Source organism: Diuraphis noxia, unplaced genomic scaffold (assembly GCF_037042655.1).
Source record: "Diuraphis noxia isolate RWA-SAM2 unplaced genomic scaffold, SU_Dnox_SAM2 contig0002, whole genome shotgun sequence".
NCBI lineage: Eukaryota > Metazoa > Arthropoda > Insecta > Hemiptera > Aphididae > Diuraphis > Diuraphis noxia.
The window spans coordinates 65,723,333-65,749,500 of NW_028301712.1; the positions used below are offsets into that span (position 1 = coordinate 65,723,333).

Sequence of the window (26,168 nt, forward strand, 5' to 3'; positions counted from 1 at the left end):
TAAGACGATTCACAGGAGCTCAACTTAAAATAATACTTCACGTCCAAATCGAGACAAAACCTCGGTTTCGCGATCTTCATTATAAAAAGGCTGACAAATGTAAAAAAATGATTGGTTTAAAATTTTAAACTATTTAACGCTATATATTATATAATATATATAATGTATTACAATAGAATATACATTATTTTATATCACTACAAGGTAAATTTCCGTCATATAGTCATATAGATATCATTTTTTAATTCGTATCAGTTATTATTAATAATTATTATTATCACTAACGGAAATTATAGACATGATTAAACACAAAATAATTGTTATTTTTGACATCAATACCTGCAGCAAGCGCCAAAGGTAACACGATATAAATTAGTATGATAATATATATATTTATATAATAAAACCTATTGGGTATATGCGTTTATATCCAACAATATACCTTTTGGCTATTACCTATATGTAACGGTGAAACACGATTGAGCACAGTCCCTATTTTGAAAAAACCCGATTGAGCACGGTCCATATTTTTTAACAACCCGATTGAGCACAGTCAAATAAATGCAACGTTGCCAATTTTTTTGTCCGACTACAACCAGCTAGACTACACGCGTATTTTGAAATACTAGTACTATGAAATGGAAATATTTGTCAATCTGTGTGCTTTACTAGTCGTGGTGATTATTTTCAATCGTGGTTTCCCATATTTTGAAAAGCGGCACGAGTTTAATCGATAAATAATATACGAGTCGTGTAGGAAATTAGGATCGACGTAATCGTAAAATCAAAATAGGTACACTCATGCATTGTCGATTACGCCAATTAAGATTATCTGTACGACTGTAAGATTGGATATTATTTGTTATCTACATAATATAATATAGTCATATAGAAGTGGGCTTTTGTATTGCCAAAATGGCAAAATATAAGTAACTTAGACTCAATATTATCAGGCGTTAGTGGTTAGTGTCGTTCGTCGTTACGCGTTAGTACGTTACACCGTTTTGTTTTAGATAACTTTTTTTATATACATAGAACGCGATGGACATTAGTGAAATAAAAGTTATTTTATCCGAGAGAGGAAAAGAATTAGCCAATGTTGGTGCTTTTAAGTACAGATTTATTGGATTAATTAAAAAAGGCGAGTTATTAAAATGGCGGTGCACAAAAAATAATTGTACAGCTATGATTTATTCTGGGCCAGATAAAAATATCGTTATTAAATCAAGTGGACAACATAATCATGTAGGAAATTCACCTAATAAATTAGAAAGGCAAGTATTACGTGAAAATTGTAAAAGACGTGCTGAAGAGTCACTATCAACTCAACCTTTAAAGTTGATCAGAAGTGAACTTTTAAATAATTTAGAACAATCTTCAATTGTTCATAAAGATTTAAAAACGGTTCGTAAAGCTATGTACGATAGACGAATAAAAGTACTTTCCAAATTGCCTAAGTCACCGGAAGACGTTTTTTTACAGTTGAATTTAATGAAAACTCAAGATGATTTTAAGTTTCGTGGACAACCATTCATACATATTCCCGAAGACAATAGTTTTGTATGTATTACTTGTGATTTCAACCTAAAATTTATGATTAAGCATGATTGTATTGATTTTTTCGCCGATGGTACATTTAATAATGCACCCAAATATTTTGAACAACTATATTCTATTCATGGATATAAAAATGGCTATTATTTGCCATTGGTTTATTTTTTTTTATTTAAAAAATCAAAAGATACATATAAAAAAATGTGGATATTCCTACAAAACGTATGTGTAGAATATACAGGAAGTCAGTTCATATTAAAAAAATTACACGTTGACTTTGAAAAGGCAGCCCACCAAGCCGCGTATGAAGTTTTTGAAAATGTACAATTAATAGCTTGTCGGTTTCATTTAGGACAATCATGGTGGCGAAAAGTAAGAACAAAATAATTTCAAATCAAAAAATTATATATTAATTGTATTCTTAATTATTATTATAGATAAACAGCGATTCTATTCTCAGAATAGCCTATAAAAAAGAAAACGACGAACTAGGAAATTGGCTTAAGAGTTTTTTTGGATTAGCTTTTCTTCCTAGTCATGAAGTAGCCGATGCATTCGTCGAACTCATGAGTGTCTGCCCAAATGATGAAGTCTGCTCAGAATTTAGCGATTATGTTTTCAATAATTATATAGATGATGAATCTTCATTTCCCCCAAATATATGGGCTAAAGAACCTATGTTTGATCCAAGGTAGATCATCCAAAGTCTAATTATTAAATATAAAAAAAATGTCAATTTAATTTCTATGAAATGTTTTTTTTTAGAACAACAAACGCTGTTGAAAGTTTTCATAGAACTTACAATTCACAATTTTATAAGTCTCACCCACACATACACTTGGTAATTATAGTTTTACAAGAAACGCAAGCTGAAACGATGACAAAAATTCGGTCAATTGAAACCGACAGTTATAAAAGTATGAGTTTTATTGAAATGCAAAAAATTAATGCAACTATAATGGCTTACGATGAATATTTAAGAAATAAATGTTCTAAAGATTTACTAAAATATTTATTAAAAGTGGGAAATAAGTATTTAGGGATACCACTTTAAAACGTTGACACATAATACATATTGTATAGCATAATAAAAATATTCAAATTAAATATATAAATTAACTTTAAGACTTTTAACTTTAACTTTTTTTTGTATAGGAGATGAATTATATATATATATTTATAGAACAAATGAACTTTTATTTATTATTTTATTATTAACGTTTTTTTACACACACTTTTATTTAAAAAAAAATTATACTCAATTTATTACATCAATAGGTAAATTAACTTTTAGACTAATCCGTATAGGACTTGAATTATATTATATATATTTATAAAAAAATGAACTATTGTTTATTATATTATGTAATTATTATTTTATTATTAACTTTAAGACTAATCTGTATTGGACATAAATTATGTATATTGTATATATTTGTAAAATAATTTAATTTTATATTTTTATACACTAATTAATAGCTTGATCATTATTATAAAATAATTCCTGTAAAAATTTCAATTTTTTTTTTAAATTTTTATTTTTCTGTGTGAAATGGCAACGTTGTACGTATTTCTATGCTCAATCGTGTTATATTTTGGATTTCTATTGTTTAATTGTATCTATGCTCAATAGGGTAATGAAAAAGGTAAACTGTGCTCAATCGGGTTCCAGCCATATGTAAAAACATGTGATATACTTATCAGTGATAAGTTATCACCATCACACTAAGTTAGATTAGGTTAGTTAGCACCCAACATTTACACTGATTCTCGATAAATTAACATAATAATATAACATGCATAAACGTTTGAATAATCACAACAATAATCTATTATTTTCGTTAATTATTACATCTGTTCGTATAATAAGCTGTTTCTGTTTTTAATTGAATGCTTTCAGCTATATTATGCTTTTCGACATTTACACGCACGAGCATAATATAAACTCACAACTTTTGTATACCTACACGTGTAAGGGACACGCTTAAAAGTCGCGCAAGTTTGCGATCGTGTACCTATGTTCGTTCGAGAGTGTGCCCAAGTAAATGAGTAATGACTATTACTGTAACCGATAAAAAAAATAAAATAATAATAAGAAGTTAATGTTAATGCGTAGTGTAGTCAACTTAACGTACACGCGAGTGACTAAGGGAATAACGGCGTTTTCGTCATCGTGCCTTGCAAAGGATATTACATAATATTTAGGTAGTAAAATGTAAAACCTCTTTTCTTTTACTGTTTTAGAATGTAATATACACACTTTTACATTTACGATACAAATAAATAGCTATATCTAATAATATTATAAAGACTTGATTAAATGCTTTTCGTTTATTGCAGAACCGCACCCCTCAAAAAAGTCAATTACTAATCCTATAAGTCTAATATGTAGTCGTTATTATTATTATTAGTATCGGAAACAGTGCAGCGATGGCAACTATAACCTATTAAAACACAAATCGAGAATTGAGGAAAAAAAATAACACGCACACTATGTTTATTTTATTTTTTCTTATTATTATCATCGTTTGGATTCTTACAGAGAATATTCAAAACACACCATAACATCTTTTAACATATTATCTATTTACAATGGAAAAGAAAATTAAAAATTAAAACAGACATATAATTTTTTGTATTGTATATAATATATATATATTTATATATATTCATATTATAATATTAAATATAGTAATTAAAAAAATTCTTGGTTTCCCGTTCACGGTATAATATAATATTATTCGTGTGTAAAACTGTGAAAATATTTGTACCTATATACTCGTATTATATAATAAACCTTATAGATAAACTATAGGTGTTTAAAATTTAATGTACAAATTATTATCATTGAAACATATTTTTTTTGTTTTGATTATAATAATTTATTTATTGCTCTCGATCGATACTCTAATGATTCGAGAAAAAAATATATCATGAGTGACAGCAACATGACAAGACTAAGAATTATAAATTAATATATTAATTTTTTTTTCTATACAGCATACACTATGATAGAATCAACTTTCTACATCTAGTACATTTTTATCTTTTTACAACAAAAATCAAATAATAAATATTGCACTTTTATAATAGATAGTTTTGTAATATAGAATTTTGTCATCGACATAGCAATAATCAAAAAAAAATTGGAAACTGACAACTGTTCATGATTAAAAAAAAAAAAAAATAGGAGAATAAAATAATTAAAGAAAGAACAATAAAATAAGAAAACAAAATTATAAAAAAAACAACTAAGTATTTTAATGTTTAAATATCTTGTCTTAGAAACTAAAACATAATAATGATAATAATAATATAATAATAATAATAAAATAAAGAAAAATCACAGACTCTGGGTTAACACATGTACAGAAAATAGTTACAGCGTAATTTATAATATATTTTATACCTTTTTATATTATTTAAGTATAATATAGAATATTTACAATGTGTTGTTTCATATTATACAATGAATAATTTACAATAAAACCGTATATTTAGTAAAATACTAATAATATAAACACGCTAGTACGTTTACGATGACATTTAAATATAATATATGATATATTATTATTATAATGATTTTAAAATTACATTGTACACTTTTTTCTTAATTCCGTGAAAACCGGTTTTAGTGTATAATAGTAAAACATAGCATATACAAATAAGTTATATCATAACGGTACTGCCGATGAGTTAGTTTCCGCTAAAACTCGGCCTAAAAAGCATTTGACATTTTATATGTGCGGATTGTACCTATCAACTCCCCGCCCATTTTCTGCGGTCTTCATTGATATAATGATATCTACGGCCAAAAGTTGAATTGTGACAACGGCAATTTTTAGGTGAGAAAGTCACGCGCGATTGATTTTAATGGAGATCACGAAGGTCGTTGGCAAGAGACTTTTTTCGAATATTTTGAAAATATTAATATTTTAAGTTTTCTATCTAATATTACGATTGGTACCTATGTGTATGCAACAGTGCAACGAGTAATACCCTCCTCGAATAATGATACAAATTATCATAATAATAAAATAATATACTTGTGAAGTCAGTTTAAGCGAATATCATGAGTGCCAAAAATGACGAAAATCGTTGAAATCGATCGCGTACGTCTAAGATAATTTATGGAACAAAAAAATATTACAATATACACAGCAGTTCAGTGGAGATATTTGTGCGCGTCGTATAATATACGATATGAATAGGTATACTGTAATAATAATAATAATAATAATAATAATAATAATATACACATCCGATCAATGCCACGCTTGACTCTTCTATTTTATTGTTATTATCGCACATCCATTTTCCACAAACTATTTAGCACGATATGAGATATCACCTACAAAAATGCCTAAACACAATTGTCACCTACATCACGGTTGTTACGCCGTTCAAACACAGCAGCAGCTAGGTGTAACATGAGTGTCTGATGTAACTGATATTACGCATATTATTCGAATCGAAGACTTTATGATGATTGCTTGAATTTCAAATCGGTCTTATAGATCTTTGAGATGCAATGAAGTTGTGTTTTTATTGTTATAGCATAATATAACGATATTGTATTATATTGTTAAATTTGGCCAGGGTCAACTATATATACTATGTATAATGAAACACGAAATCGAACGAAAGGTGTCGAGAGAAATGATTTTTTGTTTTTTTTTTTTTTGATTTTTTTGTTTTTTAATAGGACGTGCGTTTATTAAATTGTATTATATTATTATTTGAAAAACACATTTATACAGTAATATTACACGAAACAACATATTAATATATATTATTATATGATATTATAAAAGCGATAAATTTAAATACAAATCGCAATAATCAATGAAATAAAATAATATTCACCTATAAAATATAAATATATAAATACATCATTATAATATATAATATATTACTTTTTTTTTTTTTTAAAATCGTTATTGATATTATACACTTTTTACACACATATTTTTACAGTATTATGACGATCGATATACGGAGTCGCGATTTTCACGTATACCTACCCGTCGTGTAACGTTCGTGACGCGTTTTCGCACGTCTCGTGAATTTCACTTTTCAAATTTAATTTTGTACGTATTATTAATTTAACGGTTGTCTTACCTATCGCGTGCTCGCCGTTAAGCAGCGCCGCGGCCGTTGCCGCCGTCGGTGTGAAGAACGACGGCCAAGACGACGACGCCGCCTAAACGGAACCGTTAAATTAATAATACGAATCTCAGGTGGTGAGGTGCGTGAAGGGGTACGGGGTGCCGTAGGGCTGGGCGGCCATGTGATAGTGGTACGGCACCATGTTCATGCTGGCCATCTTGTGCTCTTTTTTCCACTTCATCCGCCTGTTCTGGAACCATATCTTTATCTGTCGCTCGGTCAGGCACAGCGCGTGCGCGATCTCGATCCTCCGCCGCCTGGTCAGGTACCGGTTGAAGTGGAACTCTTTCTCCAGCTCCAGCGTTTGGTAACGGGTGTACGACGTGCGCTGCCGTTTTGTCTCGCCGTTGGCGTTCACCGTACCTGCAAACATCGAACAAAAAAACGCATGAGAACAAACACTTAATATATTGTGATGATGATGATGATGATTATGTCGATGATACGTAATTGGTAGCTATATGAGTTTGCTATGAGGTGACGGGGTGTCTGGAAATTTTTCTTACATAGAATCTCTATACAGTAAAGGTGTACGATGCATAAACGACGTTAAGGGTATAATAGCTGCAGTCTTCCCTCCTCCCACTTCAAATTTTGAGTCCCTATGTACCAAATATTTTTGAGGGCTCTAACAAATCTTCCTATAAAATACAACCCGTTACAAACGAGACGTGTGTTCCATACCAAATATTCCAAATATGATACCTACAAATTCTAATCCAAATTTAAAATATTACAAATCAATTTCAACAGGCCCCAAAATAACAGGGTTCCATACTTCAGCTCCAACCCCTCCTCCGCCTGAGTATATTATTATGTTGTGATATCATTGATTATATAAAATATACTTCTACTTTTTACAACAACGTTCTGAATACATAATATAGAAATATGTTCAAAATCGTCTTATAATATTATTTAAGTATTCTTAACTCGCAAGTGCAGTTCGACGAAACAAGTTTATGGAAATATTAACTATAATATTATCTCTATACGTACTATTATGTTATAATTATTAAATATTATTAGAAAATTAAGTCAAGAGTTTTCATATTATATTATAATTTTAATTCTCATTTGGAGATTAAAAATTGTATTTAAACATTAGTTTTGAAATTAAATTTAGTTGTACTATCGTTGATTTCACGTTTTTTTGTAGTTACAGTTTTTAGCTGTATTCGATAATCTTAAACATATTTATTGTTAGAATAAATCTAAAATTTACTGAATCTAATTATGAGGTCATAAGGTTATTTACATACAATTTCCTTAGATTTGAGTATTAGTTTCCACAAGTGGAAATGGAAATCTGACAGAATTTATATACGACGAAAACTGAAATGACGACAATTATTATGACGTGTTGTAGCAACATCTAAGATTTGGTATTAAGAAAATCTACTATATTATAAATATAAATATTATAGGAGTATATCGTGTATAAATATAATATATGTGGACATATTTTGATTTATGAGTGCGCAAATTGCAAGGTTCGTCCATTTACAAGCAGCTAAATATAGCATAATATTATACGATACGTACATAAAATAATAATAAGTATATTTATACATAATATATATTATGCTATATAAATATACCAAAGTCTAATATTCTGTAAAAAATTTTACTTGTGTACAACACAGAAGTTGTTACTGCATAATAATGTGTACGTATATAAATGTTCACTGCTCAGTATATAATTTGTGAACACCATCAAGTATAAAAACGGACTTACGCTTAGATATATACATTGAGTGAGCAAACAATACGACGTAATTGACTGTTCGTCACTGGTGCTCGGAACAGAACTCGCGCTTATATACTGTAACCTTTATTTATGCATATTTATATATGTATAAATATGTATATTATATATATTTAGTGAAAGACGTATATACAATATATATATAAAGGTTTACACACGCGTGTAAAGGAATCGCTGAAAAGCGCTCAGTGCAATGTAGTTGTTATAAATCTCTCATATAATTAGACAACCTGTTAAACGGTCTAACGAGCATTTTTTCAACACGTCTTGTGACAACGTAGTTATATATTATCATACGTATACCTAATGTGTATTATTATTATTATTGTAATATGTCAGAGGTGCAAGCGTTAATTGTTTGGAGAACGAACGAGCGCCACGAAGTCTGCTGACGTCTTTATTAGTTTATTACTACCATATTATATAATTTACCTGCACGTAATAATATTGTTAGGTATACTCAATTGTCTATATTAGTGTCATTGTTGTAAAAATAATGATTTGAACAACGGAGGAAAAATCGATGATCGAAACCACTGAAGCAGCAGTTACACGACGGAACATAAACACCGGATATCCGCTCGTTTCGTCACTGGCTCCCGTATTATTTATACGTATATGTATAAATAGTGTATACCAATATGTATCGTTTAAATTCAGCTGTTAATATCACTGCGTACAATCCGATTTACTGTCGTAAGTGTCACACTCGAAAAACGTTTAATCCCCCAGTCAGCGTCTAGACCGTGCAGTACCGCCGTGGCCGGAATTAGTGGTCGGGTGCGGAAGGTGTAGGGGGGGTCGCTTTCGAGTAGACATTCCGAGACAAATTTCGTGTACTTACACGACATGGGCATGCATTTTTTGTTTTCCACGCATGTATTCTACTTGTCTGTGGTGACGTGTATATGACACGTGCATTCAGAAGTTGCCAAAAATACGAAATAAAAAATAGTCGAAAACGTGTGATAACATTGATAAAATACACACAGGAAAATCTGGCTTCTTCGGCAAATCGCTGACTTACACGTACGATGTTTCTAAAGTAACAAGCCACTGCGCACGCACTTGGGCGAATAAATGTGTTACAAGTGCTGAAGTATCCCCTCCTTGGATACTGTAGTTAATTTACAAAAATGTGTAATACTTTTCAGTCTTTGACAGTATCTTTAATACTTTATATTTCGATTATATTATGTTTTTGTGGGTTTTTAAGCTATATTTTGTGTCTACCCCACCCCATTATTCATTCCTATACAGCCACTATACGTCCAGGGACACGCAGATACAATATTTATCATACGTCGTCGTCTGAACGACTGAACTCGAAGTCTTCCGATGGTCGATTTGGGCACCAATTATTTCAGCGGTTCGAGGTTCTTGTTTATATTTTTCACGCGTCACGACGACGGGACTCGGTTGTCACCGCGGCAGACGACGCGTCTAAAACGGTGACAGATCCGACTGCGGTACGAGACATGTCGGTAATGACGTCGTCGTCATCGTCGCCATCGTCGAGTGGGCGCGTAGTAATTATTATTATTATACGATTTTTTTGTTTTAAATTGTTATATATATATAATTATATATACATATTTGTTCAGGAAAACGTCAAAACCACCGACGAATTTTATCCCCGCGAACAGACATTTCGACGACTAGCGGTGACGATAGTAATAATAATCAGACAAATTAACCGTTGACGTGTATCGCTGGGTTCATGTTTTATTTTAGACTTTTCATATCCCATATTATTATCCATGAATATGTTATATATATATATTTCCATCCGCCGCAGAAATATATATTATTATTTCAAGTTTCGTTGTACGGACAGCATAGATCGCTGATACTATTCGTCTCAATCGCAACAGAGACAAAAAATAACTGCAGGCCCTAAATAATTGTTCTATCATATTCATGCACACCACAACCACGTCGTCACAATGTCACATTATAAGCTATCATAATATTAAGCCATATTTTTTTTAAATCTCGATGATAAATATATCTATAAATAATAATAATTTATAATTAAGGATTTTAATACAGTATACAATATATCTATTGGACACTATTATACGTCATGAACTTTTTCGGTCTCAAAATTGTCAACGGTATGTAAAGACAAAAACGATTTTCTTTCTTTAATAGCGCATAGTTGTTGAAATTCAAAAAAATCTCATACCTAAATAATATATTATAGGTACGATACAGCTGCAGCTCAATGCTCAATATATAGGTAGGTATTTTAAAGTTTAAACTATATAGACGTGGACTTTCTCCATCAGAATTTTGCCGAGTGCAATTTTTGAAATTGATATTTTGAGTAGTTGTTGTATAATATCATTGAGAACTGAATCTCCGCTGTCGGTTTCTGATTGCAGACATTATATGAAGTTACCGACAGTCTATTATTATGATCAGAAAAAAATTACGTTTTTCTCGATGAGGCCCAATAATGATTATTAAAACCGACATCATCTGTTTAAAATATCATAATTTTATAGTAAAATACAATAAAAATGATTAATTTTTGTTTGTTGGATTTTATTTTTTAATACCTACTATATTTAGCCTATAACGACGTGCTGACAACAGCTCAATTACGATCGTTTTACAGCTGCAGACACTCACGGAGATTTATTTCGATTTCGTTTGCCAATTTATTTTCCAGTTTACATTTAGGTGGGTACCTATAATAATATATTATACAAATCAAACAGTGTTCCACGTGCTTTTGTATACATGATTTTATTGTACACAAAGTAGGCATTATGTACTTTTACTTGACAGTGGTCATTTTCCATGTAATATAGTTATTATTTTCACCATCGAATAATAATGACGTTTATTTTATATTATATCGTTATTACGACGGTAAATTAAAAAACAAATATAGTATACATATACGATAGATATTATAATATAACATGTTATGGTTTATAGACCCATTTCGTAAGTTATTTTTCTAATACAATAACAAAGAATTAATAAAATAATATGAATACCTATGATACATTTTTCACAAATATGTATTTTTGGTAATAATTACAGTATATATACAGCTTAAAATTAAATAGACACTTGTATTTAAAATTGTCGAATCTATGTAACTGCAGACAACATTAAATGGTTTGCGCTGCGGCAACCGTCTGCAGCAAATGACATTTGAATACACATCAAATCTTGATTATTATATTTAAAATATCAAGAGGTTAATTTGGAATTTCAAAAGGTCGTTTTCTTACATATGCACACTGTTCAAGTATTTTAATAAGACCAATTTTAGCAAACGCTCATTCGTATAATTTAAATCGGCTGTAATTCTTTGAAAATAAAAAATGATTAATTTAAAGATCATTACTCATTAGTAAACACTGTCAAGTTAAATACTTTATTCGTTATTTTGATTATTCTGTTTTCTATAATATAGTATACCAAAGTTTTTTGGTGAAATTTATTTAAAATACTCATCAATCAAAAATTAAAATTATGATTGGGTATTATAGTCAGCGATAAATATTATTACCCATATTTAGAGTATTTTTTCTAGACCGTCAAGTTTAAGTATATAGACTAAATATTAATTAGCTTTACAAATATTGTCATATTTATGATATAGTATACTTGTGTATTTGATACTCAATAAGTATTTTATTTATTCCATAACATTAAATTAAATATTAGTAAATTAAATTTATAAAATAAGTTCAACACAATAATAATATTAGATTGTAATATTATTAAATATCACTGTAGATAATAGATATTCGAGTATACTTATTTATAAACTCATTTACAAATTAAACACAAAAATTAACACGTATTAGAATTGATCGTTTTTGATAGTATTGCAAGTTAATGATGGGAGAGGGGAATAGTAATAATATGTAGTGCGAGCACGAGAATTTCGGCCATTTCTCCAGATGATGCGTATACCATATTCATTATATTATATTATTTTGTTTGAAAGGATCCCATCGAATGACTTGACGTTTTTGACCATGACCGTGCAACTTTGATCCCGACCAACCGTTTCGCCGCCGGCGACGCCATGAAGGATTGCGGCCAAATGTATTCAAGTGGTTAATATTATATACCAAGATATATGTTATGCGCGAAAAATGGACCGGCCCACGAGTGACATATATAATAGTGACTCGCGAATCGGTATCTAGACTGCAATATTAATTATTTTGTTTCGTTTGCGCTCGCTGGCGATATCGAACACATATTATATAGATACGACACACTGTAGGTACTATATATATTATTTGTGTATGTACAACATATATTGTGTTATTGGTACCTACGTGTGATGTGCGCCCCGCAGAAAAAGAAAACCGTGACCTGCGAAAAACTCCGGTTGCCGTCTCGTGGTTATTATATTTGTGTTGTAGCCCTCGGAAGAGGAACTGCAGTAAGAGTGGAGAGATGTGATGGGAAATGTGAGGGGGAGTGGGGAGGGCGGTAGGAAAAAGAAAACGTTCGAGAAGAACGCGTCGGCAACGGTGCAATAATGTTGTAGTATATCTATATATACATGTATTATGCTTTGCAACAGTATATATACGCGCGAGGTAAGTGAAAACGATTTGAGTGACGGGCCGACCCGCGAGCGTATATAAACCCGAGTGCGTGGCGCACACACGCGCGTTGAAAAGAGAGTCATGGACAGTTATAAATGGCCAGACGGCGGCGTTACGCGCATTCACCCCTTTGCCGTCCCTCCCCGTAAAAAAAAATAAACAGTCGAAATAACATCCGCGTGTGAGTTGGCTGGTTTCAAAATTGTGTTTATGGAAACCGCGAGTAGATATACATACACGGCGCTTAGCTATATTCGCAACGGTCCGCTATAGAGTGTAGCGAGCAGCGAGAGAAAATAAGGAAGTATGAGGAAAAAAACCCTTTACACAAGAAATGTTCACCTACGAGTATAGGTTAATATAATACTATATGGTCACGTGAACGTCACACGAAAACCGAGAGCGAGGGGCCGGGGAATGCAGCCTATATATACGAAATGTAATAAAGGTAGTTGTGATGGTAAACGCGCTTACATTTACGGCGGGAAATTTTTGAAACAAATTGGATCGGATGGAGAGCCAGAATTTTTTCTATATATATATTATACAATAACATTAGTATATATACATTTAAGAAAATACCTTTACCTACTATATTATATTATTATGACGTGCAGCCGTCTAGTTCTTTGGAGCTCGACGGCGGCGTAATTGAATGCGACGCTGCTGGCGCACTGCGCGGACGCGGTCCGAGAAACCGTGGTACAAATCGTTCGGGTAATATTGTACCGTGGTTGGGGTGGAAGGGTGGGCCGTCACGTTTCAAACGGCAAATTATATCGCGGTTATGACACATGCGGGAAAGACGCCGCCGCCGCCGCCACCACCACCACTACCGGTCAGACAGACGTCACGCGTGTATATATATGTTCATAGGCTAGGTGATGGAAAGGGGTGTATTGTAAGGGAGTGTTTTTATAATAGCTCCGGATCGCTTGCTCTCGAGAGTGCGATTGTGTGTGTTTGTGCTCGCGCTCAATGGTTCACCCTGTCGCAAAAAGTGGGGATGGTGTAGGTATATAAAACTAATTGCGCGGGAAGGAAGACAGGATGTTATAGCTTGTATAATATATAGTAAATGCACCTTCGCGGAAGTTTTCTTCCGAAACGTTCGAAAGTGAATCGTGATAATTTCTACTGCAATATAATAATATTATATTATAAAGTATATATGGACACGAACTCGAGTAAGTGTATATACCTATATACAGCATATCATAATAGTATATGTAATAAACAAATATATAAAATATCGTCGTTTGTATATTATATAATATTATTATAGTCCATTGAAATAACCGTGTCACGGGACTTATCCACGTGAAAAATATCAGTATAATATATTTAAGTATGTAGTGGTTTCTGCAAATATTAAATAAAAAAAAAAAACAACGGGTCATTAAAAAATTACGAGTTGATACACTCACGATGAATGTGTACGCGAATTCGTATGTGCATATAATTTACTAAGCGCCAGATTAAAAATGGTTAAAAATAAACGATTCGCCCGTACTTGCCAAGTGCTCCCACATCTATGAAAGTGACCAAGATCGCGAGCGCACAAATATATATTATATAAGAGTATATATGTATAATAAAATGTAATAATAATATTATAATATACTTTAAAACGCGAGTACCGTATCCAAACTCGATTTAAACGCAATTTGTTAAAGTTGCCAAAACAAAATAAAATAAATAGGTTTGTTCTCTCACATAGTTGCATCCATCTATGTATAGTCTATCGGAATCATGTAAACTGTATTTTTCTTAAATATCCTATATTCTATTTCTCTATATTATACAGATTCTTATTATTTTATATAGGTACTATACATATATGAGGAAACTCTATTGGTAGTGCTTAAATTTAAAAATAAAAACTGATTAAAACTCAATTGAAAATCCAGTATATAGAATAGCTAAAAAATTCAAATTCTTATAAAATTTATTAATAATCAAAAATCGACATTTAATGTACAATCACATCCGATTTGCTATCGGTGTATAAACGATAAGCGTACAAGGGCCGGCACTCCTATTAGTATACCCCAAAAAAGATCTCACAGAGTACAGACATAATATTATAATAAATATAAAAAAAATACTTGATGTTAGCTCTATCGCTACCTAGTTATTAATCAAAATCTATTTAATTCAATTTAATGAAAAAGTTTTTCTATTTAGTGTATATCGTATAGGTACAACTTGTACTAAAATATTATTACATATTTACCTAATTATAATTAATTGTGCTTACCCTATGATTATTATTATATTAGTGTATTTAAAACACACTTGTTTTGTCAATAACAACTAAAAATAATGATTTTTTTTTTATCATTTATTGTCTTAACAACTAAGATTATTGGCTTAAATAATTAATTATCGTTGATGGTTTTTATATATCTCCACATTTATTACACAATTTACACATAATGTAATGAACGATACACTGAGTTATTAAAACAAATATTAAATAAACGCATAATTTACTTTTGTATTGCTTAATATATATATATATATATATATATATATACATTGTTAAAATAATTAGGTGTTTAATTTTAATTTTTTTTTTATTTCTTATCACAATGTTATTAAGCAATAAATAATAATTGTTAGTATTTATTCAATGTTACAAATGTTGTACAGCCGATAATAGTATACATCATATATGCATCCGGTGACTCATCATAAATTGATAAAAAATAACTCTGGACCCCTTTATACTTTAAATGACTGTCGGTAATATGTAAAGATGGATGTAACTCTATAACATCGAAAGGCTGTTTTACATTAATAATTATTACAATTTACTAACAATTTAATTGGTTTCTAAACCAGTATTTTTCAAACATAAAATTTTCAATTATTTGTTTATATAGTTACCTAAATCAGAAAGTAATTAGAAATTCGAATTTCATCATAATCACAATATTATTGCAATATTCTTAATTTGGAACATATAAAAATTAATTGTACTCAAAATATACACATGTTCTTCGTATAATCAGTTTTGATGAAGACTTAATAGTTAATTTGAATAAATATCTTACACAATAATATTATCGTAGAAAAACAATGAATTAGTGTTACGTTTATTTTATCTCATACATTTTAATTTTTAATTTTTAATTTTATCAGCTATCACCAAAATGGTATAACAGATTAAAATAATTATAATATTTAAATTAACATTGTCCATTATAAACATTTATTGTTTTATTTTTACGAACTACCACAATTATTCATGCGTCATATTTACTAAAAAGTAGAATACAATATTAATTTTGATTCATTCGATATTTTCCAACATATTATTGTTTTTTGAACCGTCGGACAGAGTGCACAATGATCATTTATCATTATACGAATCGGTCCCGTTAGCTATCGCTGAACCAAGATCCTGAAACTAACCGTCAAGAGATGATTTTAACTGACTGAGAGGACTGCGTTTTTTTGTAAAGATCCTTTGCTATGTACAATTAAAAACCAACGACTATATCATAGAATGAAAATATTATAAATAGTAAATTTCCACAAAGTTTTTTAAAACTATACTGCACACCTATAATTGTTCACTTGTATCGGATGGATATTTTGTTTATTTTTACTGATGACTAATCTCAGGAGAATGGGATGTGGAGGGGAAATGTTGATTCGATCACAAATATAATTTAAAATACATTTCTTCTTAAAACCTAAAGGAATAAATGTAGAAAAATTGATGAATTAAATAAATTGACTAAGTTCGAGTAGTAGTTGCTCTTCGATAAGAAGACATATGATTTGGTTTATTTTTCCGTCGATATTTGAACTTAACGGCATTAGTAATGTAAGAAAACTAGACAGGACCAAATACGTATCGAGTTGCCGAGTTTTTTGTTTCATATTTGTATAAACCACTTGCACAGCATATACATAATTATGTCAACAAAAATAAGGAGTTTTCGACTTTTCGGCGTATATTAAGTATATCCATTGGACGAAACAACACTGTACATAATAATGTACATAATAATACAATATATGTTGTACATTCACCTCACCAATTGGGGTGCGAACTACAAACATTTTTGGACACCGGCCAGGCGCGCGTAGTTCATGGTGTACACGGATTGCGGGCGGCGATGATGGCGATTAGGCCGAGTGATTTCGTCAGCACAACAACAATAATATTGTGTTTTTCGTATAGGCTAGGAAGGAATTCAATAGAAAAATACTCGTTGGCAACACATTTTTGACGTCTTCAAAAATACTGTAATATATGCATATAGTTATACATGATAGGTTCAGGTTACGTCAAAACAAAAACGGAAATACATTTCGTCAAAAAACATATTTAAAATATAAATATAATATTAACATAACTATGATACAATATGATTCCGGAACTCGATATTAATCGAACAAGTGGATATAACTGTATACATGCTCAACTCTATTAGTACCTAAGTACGAATATTATTATTATATCATATGCAAGATGAATTTGTGAAAATCAATAAATAATATAGTTTGTATAATCCGTATTTTTCCGGTAGGTACTGACGAAAAATCGTTCACTTTTTGATATAACTAAAACGACATGACACTATTATAAAATAATAGTTTAAGCGAATCGTACAGACGCGCAGTAATAACATGCATTGGTATTATATATTATTAAATTATATGATAATATTCTATTAAATATTTACAAGAAAATGACTTTGTACGCATTTAACTTCATAATTCATACCACCCTTCCCTGCCACCATCATCAGCACAGTCAACATAATAAATCGGTTCGATGCAGAAATTATTATGTAGAAATTATGTGACGCTGTTGTCAAAATTTATCGCGTTGTGAATTATTATCGGTGTCTTGTCTCATCACGTCATAAAATGTTAGTATGTCATTATATATATTATTATATTAAATAGTATTATATGTTATGTATGTGAGTGAGTCATCAGCATATATACATTATAATACTAAGATAAATAAAATATAATATCACAACGATGACCTGAGGCTATACCACGAGAAATAATGATAAGGCCGGTGACAAAAACAGCTCTGAGACGGTATGTGGCGTAATAACAGACCAGAAAATAAGATTATACTTACAAATCGCTTCGTAGTGATTATATTAAAGAAAAGTCATGATAAGATTTTATAGAACGTGTACACTATAATTTATAATAATATATGACAAACACATTTTTGAGAATGATTACGAAACTCCTCGTCTTCTTGTTATAGAGTACAACGAGCCATGATGGTAATAAGTAAGAAATAGGACAACAGATATCAAAATATTATATTTTAATTTCAATTCAATACGCGTCAGTCATTTAATGCTTGCGAATTAGATGACTCGATCGCCACTTAATATTATATCGTTGTCGTGATAAAAACATTATCATCACATTATCACACATTATTATTGTAGTATATTAAATAGTATTACACTCATCTCTGTTCAAAATGGTGACGTGGTGATCGGTTGAGTTTTCATCTAAGGTACTATCGTGGAAGTAGAAAAACTTCCTTTACGATTAGGTCACATTTTCATACCGATTATGTATTTTTACGGTCATGCAAATCTTTCACGATAAACAACTAACAACACTATACATAACAATAATACACATAATATAATAATAATAATGTGCCCATATGATATTGTCAGCGTTCGTCATTCTTTCACGCGTGGTTTTCCATCGAAATAAAATTATAATTGTAAATATCGTAAACTCTGAACGCGTACAGCGAGCATTGTAAACCGAAATCCATATTGCCGCTTACAATAATAAGTCCGCCCGTCCGGATTATATGAATAATGTGACTGCGCAGCGCTACACGAAACCACACGCAATAAATCACCTTCAACCGACTCGGACGACTGTCCATATTCGTATAACTCGGTGTATATATATTACCTACATATAATATATACAGCCGGTACCCATATATACCTACGACGACGACGATGACTACGGTTTAAGGATATAAACACAATATCCGATAGACGAGACAGACGGACAAACGGTGGTCCAAACTATAATATGTGAAAAGAGAGAGTGTGATATACGAAATTTTCGTCGAGTACCTCGCACGACGCTCATTCAAATGATATGACGTAAAATATATTACTATTTATACATAATTTTCTGTTTATGGAGTTCTTCATCATAACCGTCGTAGAAAATATAATTATACGATGATTGGCGAACATTTTGTGCGACACGACCCCCACAAACGCCCGGAGGAACGTTACCGCGCGGTAATTACCGCGATCGCGCCACCGGTCGTACCGGTTTATTCCGTGCGGTATACGTCCGTAAATCACCGCGCGCGCGCGTCATTTCACCTGGTCGCGCCGTTCACCGCACCCTTTGAAGAGCGCGAGCGCGGACGCTGGTCAACACACAACAAATCATAATTTTATCATAATATTATTATAAGACAGACGTGAACGAAAACATTGCACTCGATTTTAAGGGTAACTATATAATACCTATGATAATATACCTAATCATTTATTATTTGTAATGCGCGACTACCAGTTGCTTCTATATCGTATCATATTAAAATATTATACTATCCCTAATATTATATGGGGCGTGTGTTTTAAATCAATTTTCGACGTTCGAACGACATAATAAACAAACCAAAATAAAAGGTTAAACACACTTGTTGTGTTTCAGATGCACGTATATATACATAGTACCTAGTCATAATACACTGTATGCGATGGGTATGTACGTATGTAGTTATGTATGTTTGTATATGTACGTATGTATATATTTATGTATATATAGGGGAGAAATAAAATACACATGCACGACGAGAAAAACCACCGCGGCGGTGGCCCAAAAGAAATTTATGGCGTTTAGATTGGGTGCCCGGGATTCCTCGGCTGTCACTCGCTAGCTAGAGATATCTCAGCCACTGTATGTTTATATATATTATATATATATATATAAGCGCGAGCGTCCAAATAAGCGTGTTCGTGTGTGTGCTAAGGCGGTAGACCACTGCGGGGAGCGCAAAAGAAATTTACCGTTTTCTTATACGTACGGCCACATTGTACACCACATATTATATATATATACCTATATGTTTATATAGCATGTTCACAAATTCATCCTCCCCCCAGTAAGCATTGCGTTCTCCCGTCCCGTGGTCAAAGTGCGGTGCAAAAAACGCGCATAATAAAGAATAAGTGCCGCCGCCGAGGCTTGCAGCAGTTATCTCGACGTTCGTACACATATTATATACAAACATATAAGTACCGCGGACGACGCCCTCCTCCCACGGGGTGTTGCTCTAGCGCGGCTAATAGACTTCAGACTTTTTTTTAACTTATAAAACACCATGGGAATTGGTTCGACCCGTTGTTTTTTAGGGTCCCCCGTGCATGTGTGTGTGGTTTTTTTCAGGCCAAAGGGAAACGGTTTAATTGATACACACCCGGTGATCGTAAATCAAACGTGAGATTGCGTGCGTGGTGTATTATATAGATACGTGTGTACACTGCAAGGGACAAGCAGTAGTAAGCCGCCACCGCGCGCGTGGAACATTATATATAAATAATATATAGGTATACGGTATACGGGTCACGGGCGGTGATCGGGATGTCAAACGATAAAAAACAAAACGAGTGTGGCCGGAGAAAATTGATTTTTATTTCGCCTATTCTTGTATTTTATTATTATTTTTCTTATTCCGATACGGTTTATTTAATTCCATATTTATATACTCTGTATACTTATTCATATTGTTGTTTAATTAACCGCCTCGGTTCGTTACGTTATAAATGTATACGTATCTATATAATACGCAGTGGGTACCTACTTGGGAACAATGGTGTATACGCATCATTTTGTTTGAATTGTGTTTTTTCGCAAACCACCCTTAGTCCTGTATCATAGGTTACGTATAGAAAAACTGAAAAAAAACATTTACGAGTGTACAATGTATACATCGTATACATACACACCATATATTATGTTTTCTTAAGTGTAACAGATATACCTATATTAGAATTATATTTGGCATGATACACAGAAGATTTATGGATAGATCTTTCGAATATGAGTTGGCGGAGCTCATATATATATCTGTCGTCTACCAAAAAATATATAATGAACAATATTATAACATAATATTAGTAGTGTCGAAGTGATGAATAATATTATGTAGATTTATGTTATTCTATCTCATAAACACGATGATGTGTGAAATTAAAATTTTTTACCGAACCTAAATCTGTACTTTTTATGAAAACTAAAATAACGATATATCAATTTATAGTGAATATATGTGTAGTCTGGGACTCCGTACTTATTAAATTTCAAAATATTGCAAAATATTAATATAATTGTTCACATATTCATTTTATAAAATAGGCAACATAAATTGTAATTAAGACGTTATTATTGAACAAATGTCATCGTTTCTCTAATCATATAGAATAAAGCTACAATATATATATATATATATATGTTATAATCTTGAAGTTATGTGCTTTTATGCACCAATGATTCATCTCTCTGAATATAAATCATGGTGTAATTAAATTGTTATAAAACATATATGTAAGTATAAATAAAATCGTGTTCGTCTAATTCCGTGGTTTTTGTAGCAATCCGTCACCGTGATTAAAAGTTAATAAATAAACGAATTCATTCGGGTTGAAGTAAGTTTTCAACAAAATCGTAACTTAGGGACAGAAAAAACCAAACAACTAATATTTAATAATAATAATGTACTATCTTTGAATTGTGTACGACGAACTATTTATTAAAATATTATTGTTCTATATTATATTTTATATAAATATATTATATAGCGATTGGCGAATTGCTCTTGTGAATGTGTGACAGACATTTTGTTGGGTGGTGATGGTTTGTGTCGTCGACGAAATTTTCTATATTATATTCGTTATATATATACACGTATATATATATATAGAAATACAATATTAGTTTATTTTATCATGATATACTGTAGGTCTAATCAGAACCATTTTGTAGTTTTTATACAGCTACTTAAAATGTTTTAGAACTTTTGATATTTTTCTTACTACCTATAATAATATTATATTCAAAGACAACAATTTTACCAATTATAAAACTATTTTACAGTTAAAATTCTAAATTATGAATGGTATAATTCTCGGCGAAAAATATAATACTATGTAAATTTTCTCGATACTAATAATTTTTTATAATTTGATATTGTATAAACTTGTACATTATTGTGTTACGTTTTTCCGAAAAATTATAAATAATAATAATAATAATATCTGTATTTAACACTATATACATTTGTGAATCATAAATATTTCAATACCATTGGACACGCATCCTGTATCCACAGATACATTATTATCGATAATAAATTGAATACACCACTACACGACTGTCACTGCCCATCCAAATATTATATTCGCTCGCGATAATAAAATTCTGTTCGGAGTTCGAACCTGTTTTCCCGTCATCATGTAATATAACTTCTATTAGTCGCAGAAATAACAGCATACAGTACATCGATAAGACAAGCAGTACCTACATAATATTATATACCTACACACACACACACACACACACACACACACACACACACACACACACACAGTATTTTATACACATTTAAATAATCGTATTATTATTATTATTATATCATGTGTTCTTTCGTATCGGTGGCTGATATATACTGTTGCACGCGGGGTGTGTGCAGTGGTACACATAATAATATTATAATAGTAGCTGGTTTAATACAGAGAGCATGTACGCTATATGGCCCACGCCTGCGTTCGGCACATAAATCATTCTACAAAACACACTACTAACGCTTATTTAAAAAATAAAAATCTCTGAACGGTTTTATAATATATATTATATATATATATATAAATATTAAAAACAGAAAAAAAAATACTTTGCCAGAACACTATGTACACACACACACTATAGTGAGCGCGCGCACATACTTGCACGCGCGCTTGCGGCAAACAAAGTTTTAATTATAACTTTCTTTTGTCGCCGCCGCCAAAAAGACGAAAATTCGTTGATTTCGTCGTTTATAGTACTTTATACGACATAAATCACACGAACCTAACGCCGCCTGGGCGACAGCGTACACATCATATAATAATATGCATGCAGATATATTATAATGTATAAGGTAACACTAAACTCGTCTCTACAATATATTAAATTATACATTATATAATAATAATAATTATATGTGCCTGAATATTAGTAAAAAATATATTAAGTACCCATCAATTAACCGCGCAGGAGTGAACGTAATATTACATCGTTTTATTATAATAATATTGATTACTATTAATAATTATTGTAATTATTACTATTCTACAACGATAATACTGTTGTAAAGTTTCGTGTTTTCGTCGATGAGGAATTGAGGACCGTATACCACTGCTGCAGGTATGTTTTGTGTTTACGCGTTCGCATTTCCGTCTGGTTTGTGTACGGCGAGCGCGATGTGTGCTTTTCATAAAAGAAACAATTTTCATCCTTGTCGTAAAAATAAACTGAACGTCGCCACAATGCGATAAAAGTCCACCCAGTGTCGTGTTAAATTGGGGGTTGGGGGTTAATACAGTCTGTTCGCAATGTGCCTCACGTGAATGAATTGCAGCATTATAACTTACTGATATAGTCTGGTCTGATACATAGTTGGAAATTGCAACATATAAAAGAGATCAGTTACAATGATTCCGTCTACATTTAAGTATTGTATTAAGTTTAAAATTATACTAACATTACACAATATGATGATGTTATAAGCAAGCTCTTAAAGTTATAAGTTATTTTTATTCCATTAATAGGTACCTATATATTATACTATTATTTATATTTTTGTAAAGGTGATGATTGTCCAACTAATATTCAGTTCTTAAAAATGAATTTGATAAACTATTAATAAATGGTATATATTGAAAAAAATACTGTTCTTCAGCCCACACATATATTATATATAGGTGCTATATCATTTAAATACGTGAACGAATTTATATCATATTGATCTTGCTGATTTGAATTTTGTGTTGTTTATTAATCTATTATATGCTGTACGATAGTGAATGTTAAATGTAGACCTGCCAATGTTAGTAATCACCATCATTAAAAAATAAATATAGGCCCTTGCAAGTTGTTAAAGTATATGTAAACAGATTGTCACAGTTAATGGTATTGTTTTATAAAAGATAAAACCACTAATACTCTTATCAAAATTAAATTAACAGTATTCCGGAACGTATTTTAAAGTTAATATCAAATAATATGGTTTGTAGATGTGTGACAAATTGAGTAAGCTGCACTGATGAATCGATGCTTGTCGAGAAATATATGATGACAGACGATATACGCGCAATGGTTTATCGAATACGATAACGATATGGCTATATAATAATAGGTTATAGGTAGGTGTATAGATTTTTGTTTATCTTAAACATTGCTCAAATATATTCATAACTATAAAACACACATATCATTGAGTAATTTGTAAAAATGCGTTCTTCCTAATAATACAACAGCAGTATAGTTTTATGGTACGTTCATTTTTTAGGTAAAATATTGGCCACCACCCAATCGTTTCAAAACAATTACAAAACGTAGCCACAGAATGTTATAATAGATACCGATACATAATAATGTACTAATATGCATATAAAAATAATATACATTAGGTCCGTAACATCAAGGTGCGAACTCTTAGTCTTTTAGACTATTGCAGGTTTCCGTTTAGTCCGAAATATCGAGCCGTTCGGGTGGACGTATATTACGTATATACATATTAGTTATTACTATACTATGCGATTCGAAATGCACGTGACAATGATATATAGATAGGTATCTGTGCAGAAGACTTCGTCGTCCGTACAGAAAGATGATGTAATATATTACAACTCGCGGTAATATACGGAAACGATATCGGACACATATAATATTATGCCATTATAAATATATATAGACGTGTGTACAATATATCTATATTTGTCGGTTGCACGTACGCTTTTAAATCATTCCGACACGAATTGAATCTGACCGCCGGCACGCCGCGGCACAACCATACGGCCATATCATAATATATGTAATATATATAAATATGTATAATGTATATATATACAAACGCGTGGTCCGTAAAAAACGTCTTCATCGGAAATTTTAACACACACACTAATTTTACAAGTAGTTTGTTATACGTCTTAAACGCTACATCATATATTCATATAAATATATATCATGCTTTAAAGCGCGAGTGCGTGCGTGTTGCGTATATGTTTCAATATTATCTCCATTACAGTTATTTAATTAACGCCCGACCGGGGCCGTGTGCGACGGCGGGGGCGGAGGGCCCGCCACCGATAATTTACGACGTCCTCGGCGGACCGACAATATAATATGCGGTCCCCGTGCACGCATCGTTGCCCCCTTTAAAAACGCTGTAATAGTACTACAACAGCGGATTGTCTGCTTCATACGCGCACGACGTCGATAATAGTGGTAATAATTGTAATATTTGTAGTAGTAGTAATTGTAGTAGTAGTGGTAGTAGTAGTAGCTAGTAGTAGAAGTGGTTGTAGTAGAAGTGGTTGTAGTAGTAGTTGTGATACTGTTGTACGCTCAAATCCTATAGTATTACACGATACACGTAATAAAATAATGTTGCCGATAATTGGGGTTAACGCCGTTATTTTCGAGAATCTTTATTTTTATTTTCATTATGTGTACATTTTTTTTTTTTTTTTTTTGACTACTCTTAATTTATTGTACGACTTATTATAATATGCTACTGTACAACTACACACGCCGTCGCTCCCCTTTTTGGCGCACTAGTCAAAAGAGAGGACGACTACGCGCGTAACACGGCACATTTAACCTGACCGATTTGACTCCTGCCGCAGTCAGTCAGTCGTCGGCGGCATACATAAAACGTCTCCTGTATATGATTTACTATTATTTCGCTTTTTTTCTCGATCGCCAAAAACACATTATTTACGCCGCGTGTGATGTATATATATATATATATATACGAGTATGCGTCTCCCGCATACATG

The 26,168-nt window shown here is 31.6% G+C and overlaps 2 protein-coding genes across 2 annotated transcripts in view; one reads left to right on the forward strand and one right to left on the reverse strand.

Moving 5' to 3' along the window:
* Positions 1 to 468: 468 nt before the first annotated feature.
* On the forward strand, positions 469 to 3,227 carry LOC149058806 (uncharacterized). Its single transcript, XM_089220882.1, has 3 exons — positions 469 to 1,926; positions 1,992 to 2,245; positions 2,320 to 3,227. Exons 1-3 carry the CDS (start codon positions 1,042 to 1,044, stop codon positions 2,606 to 2,608), a joined length of 1,428 nt encoding a protein of 475 aa, XP_089077008.1. The 5' UTR covers positions 469 to 1,041; the 3' UTR covers positions 2,609 to 3,227.
* A 1,706-nt stretch (positions 3,228 to 4,933) lies between these two features.
* Positions 4,934 to 26,168, reverse strand: part of Scr (homeobox sex combs reduced) — a 32,597-nt gene continuing 11,362 nt past the window's right edge. Inside the window, exon 2 of the mRNA XM_089219900.1 lies at positions 4,934 to 7,086. Within this exon, the coding sequence (XP_089076026.1) occupies positions 6,791 to 7,086 (296 nt within the window). The 3' untranslated portion in view covers positions 4,934 to 6,790. The remainder of the gene's footprint in view (positions 7,087 to 26,168) is intronic.

Excerpts from the sequence above, each read along its gene's own strand:
- LOC149058806 (XM_089220882.1), top strand. The coding sequence starts at position 1,042 with ATGGACATTAGTGAAATAAAAGTTATTTTATCCGAGAGAGGAAAAGAA. Across the intron at positions 1,927-1,991 it reads GACAATCATGGTGGCGAAAA|ATAAACAGCGATTCTATTCT; the intron begins GTAAGAACAAAA and ends TTATTATTATAG. Across the intron at positions 2,246-2,319 it reads GAACCTATGTTTGATCCAAG|AACAACAAACGCTGTTGAAA; the intron begins GTAGATCATCCA and ends GTTTTTTTTTAG.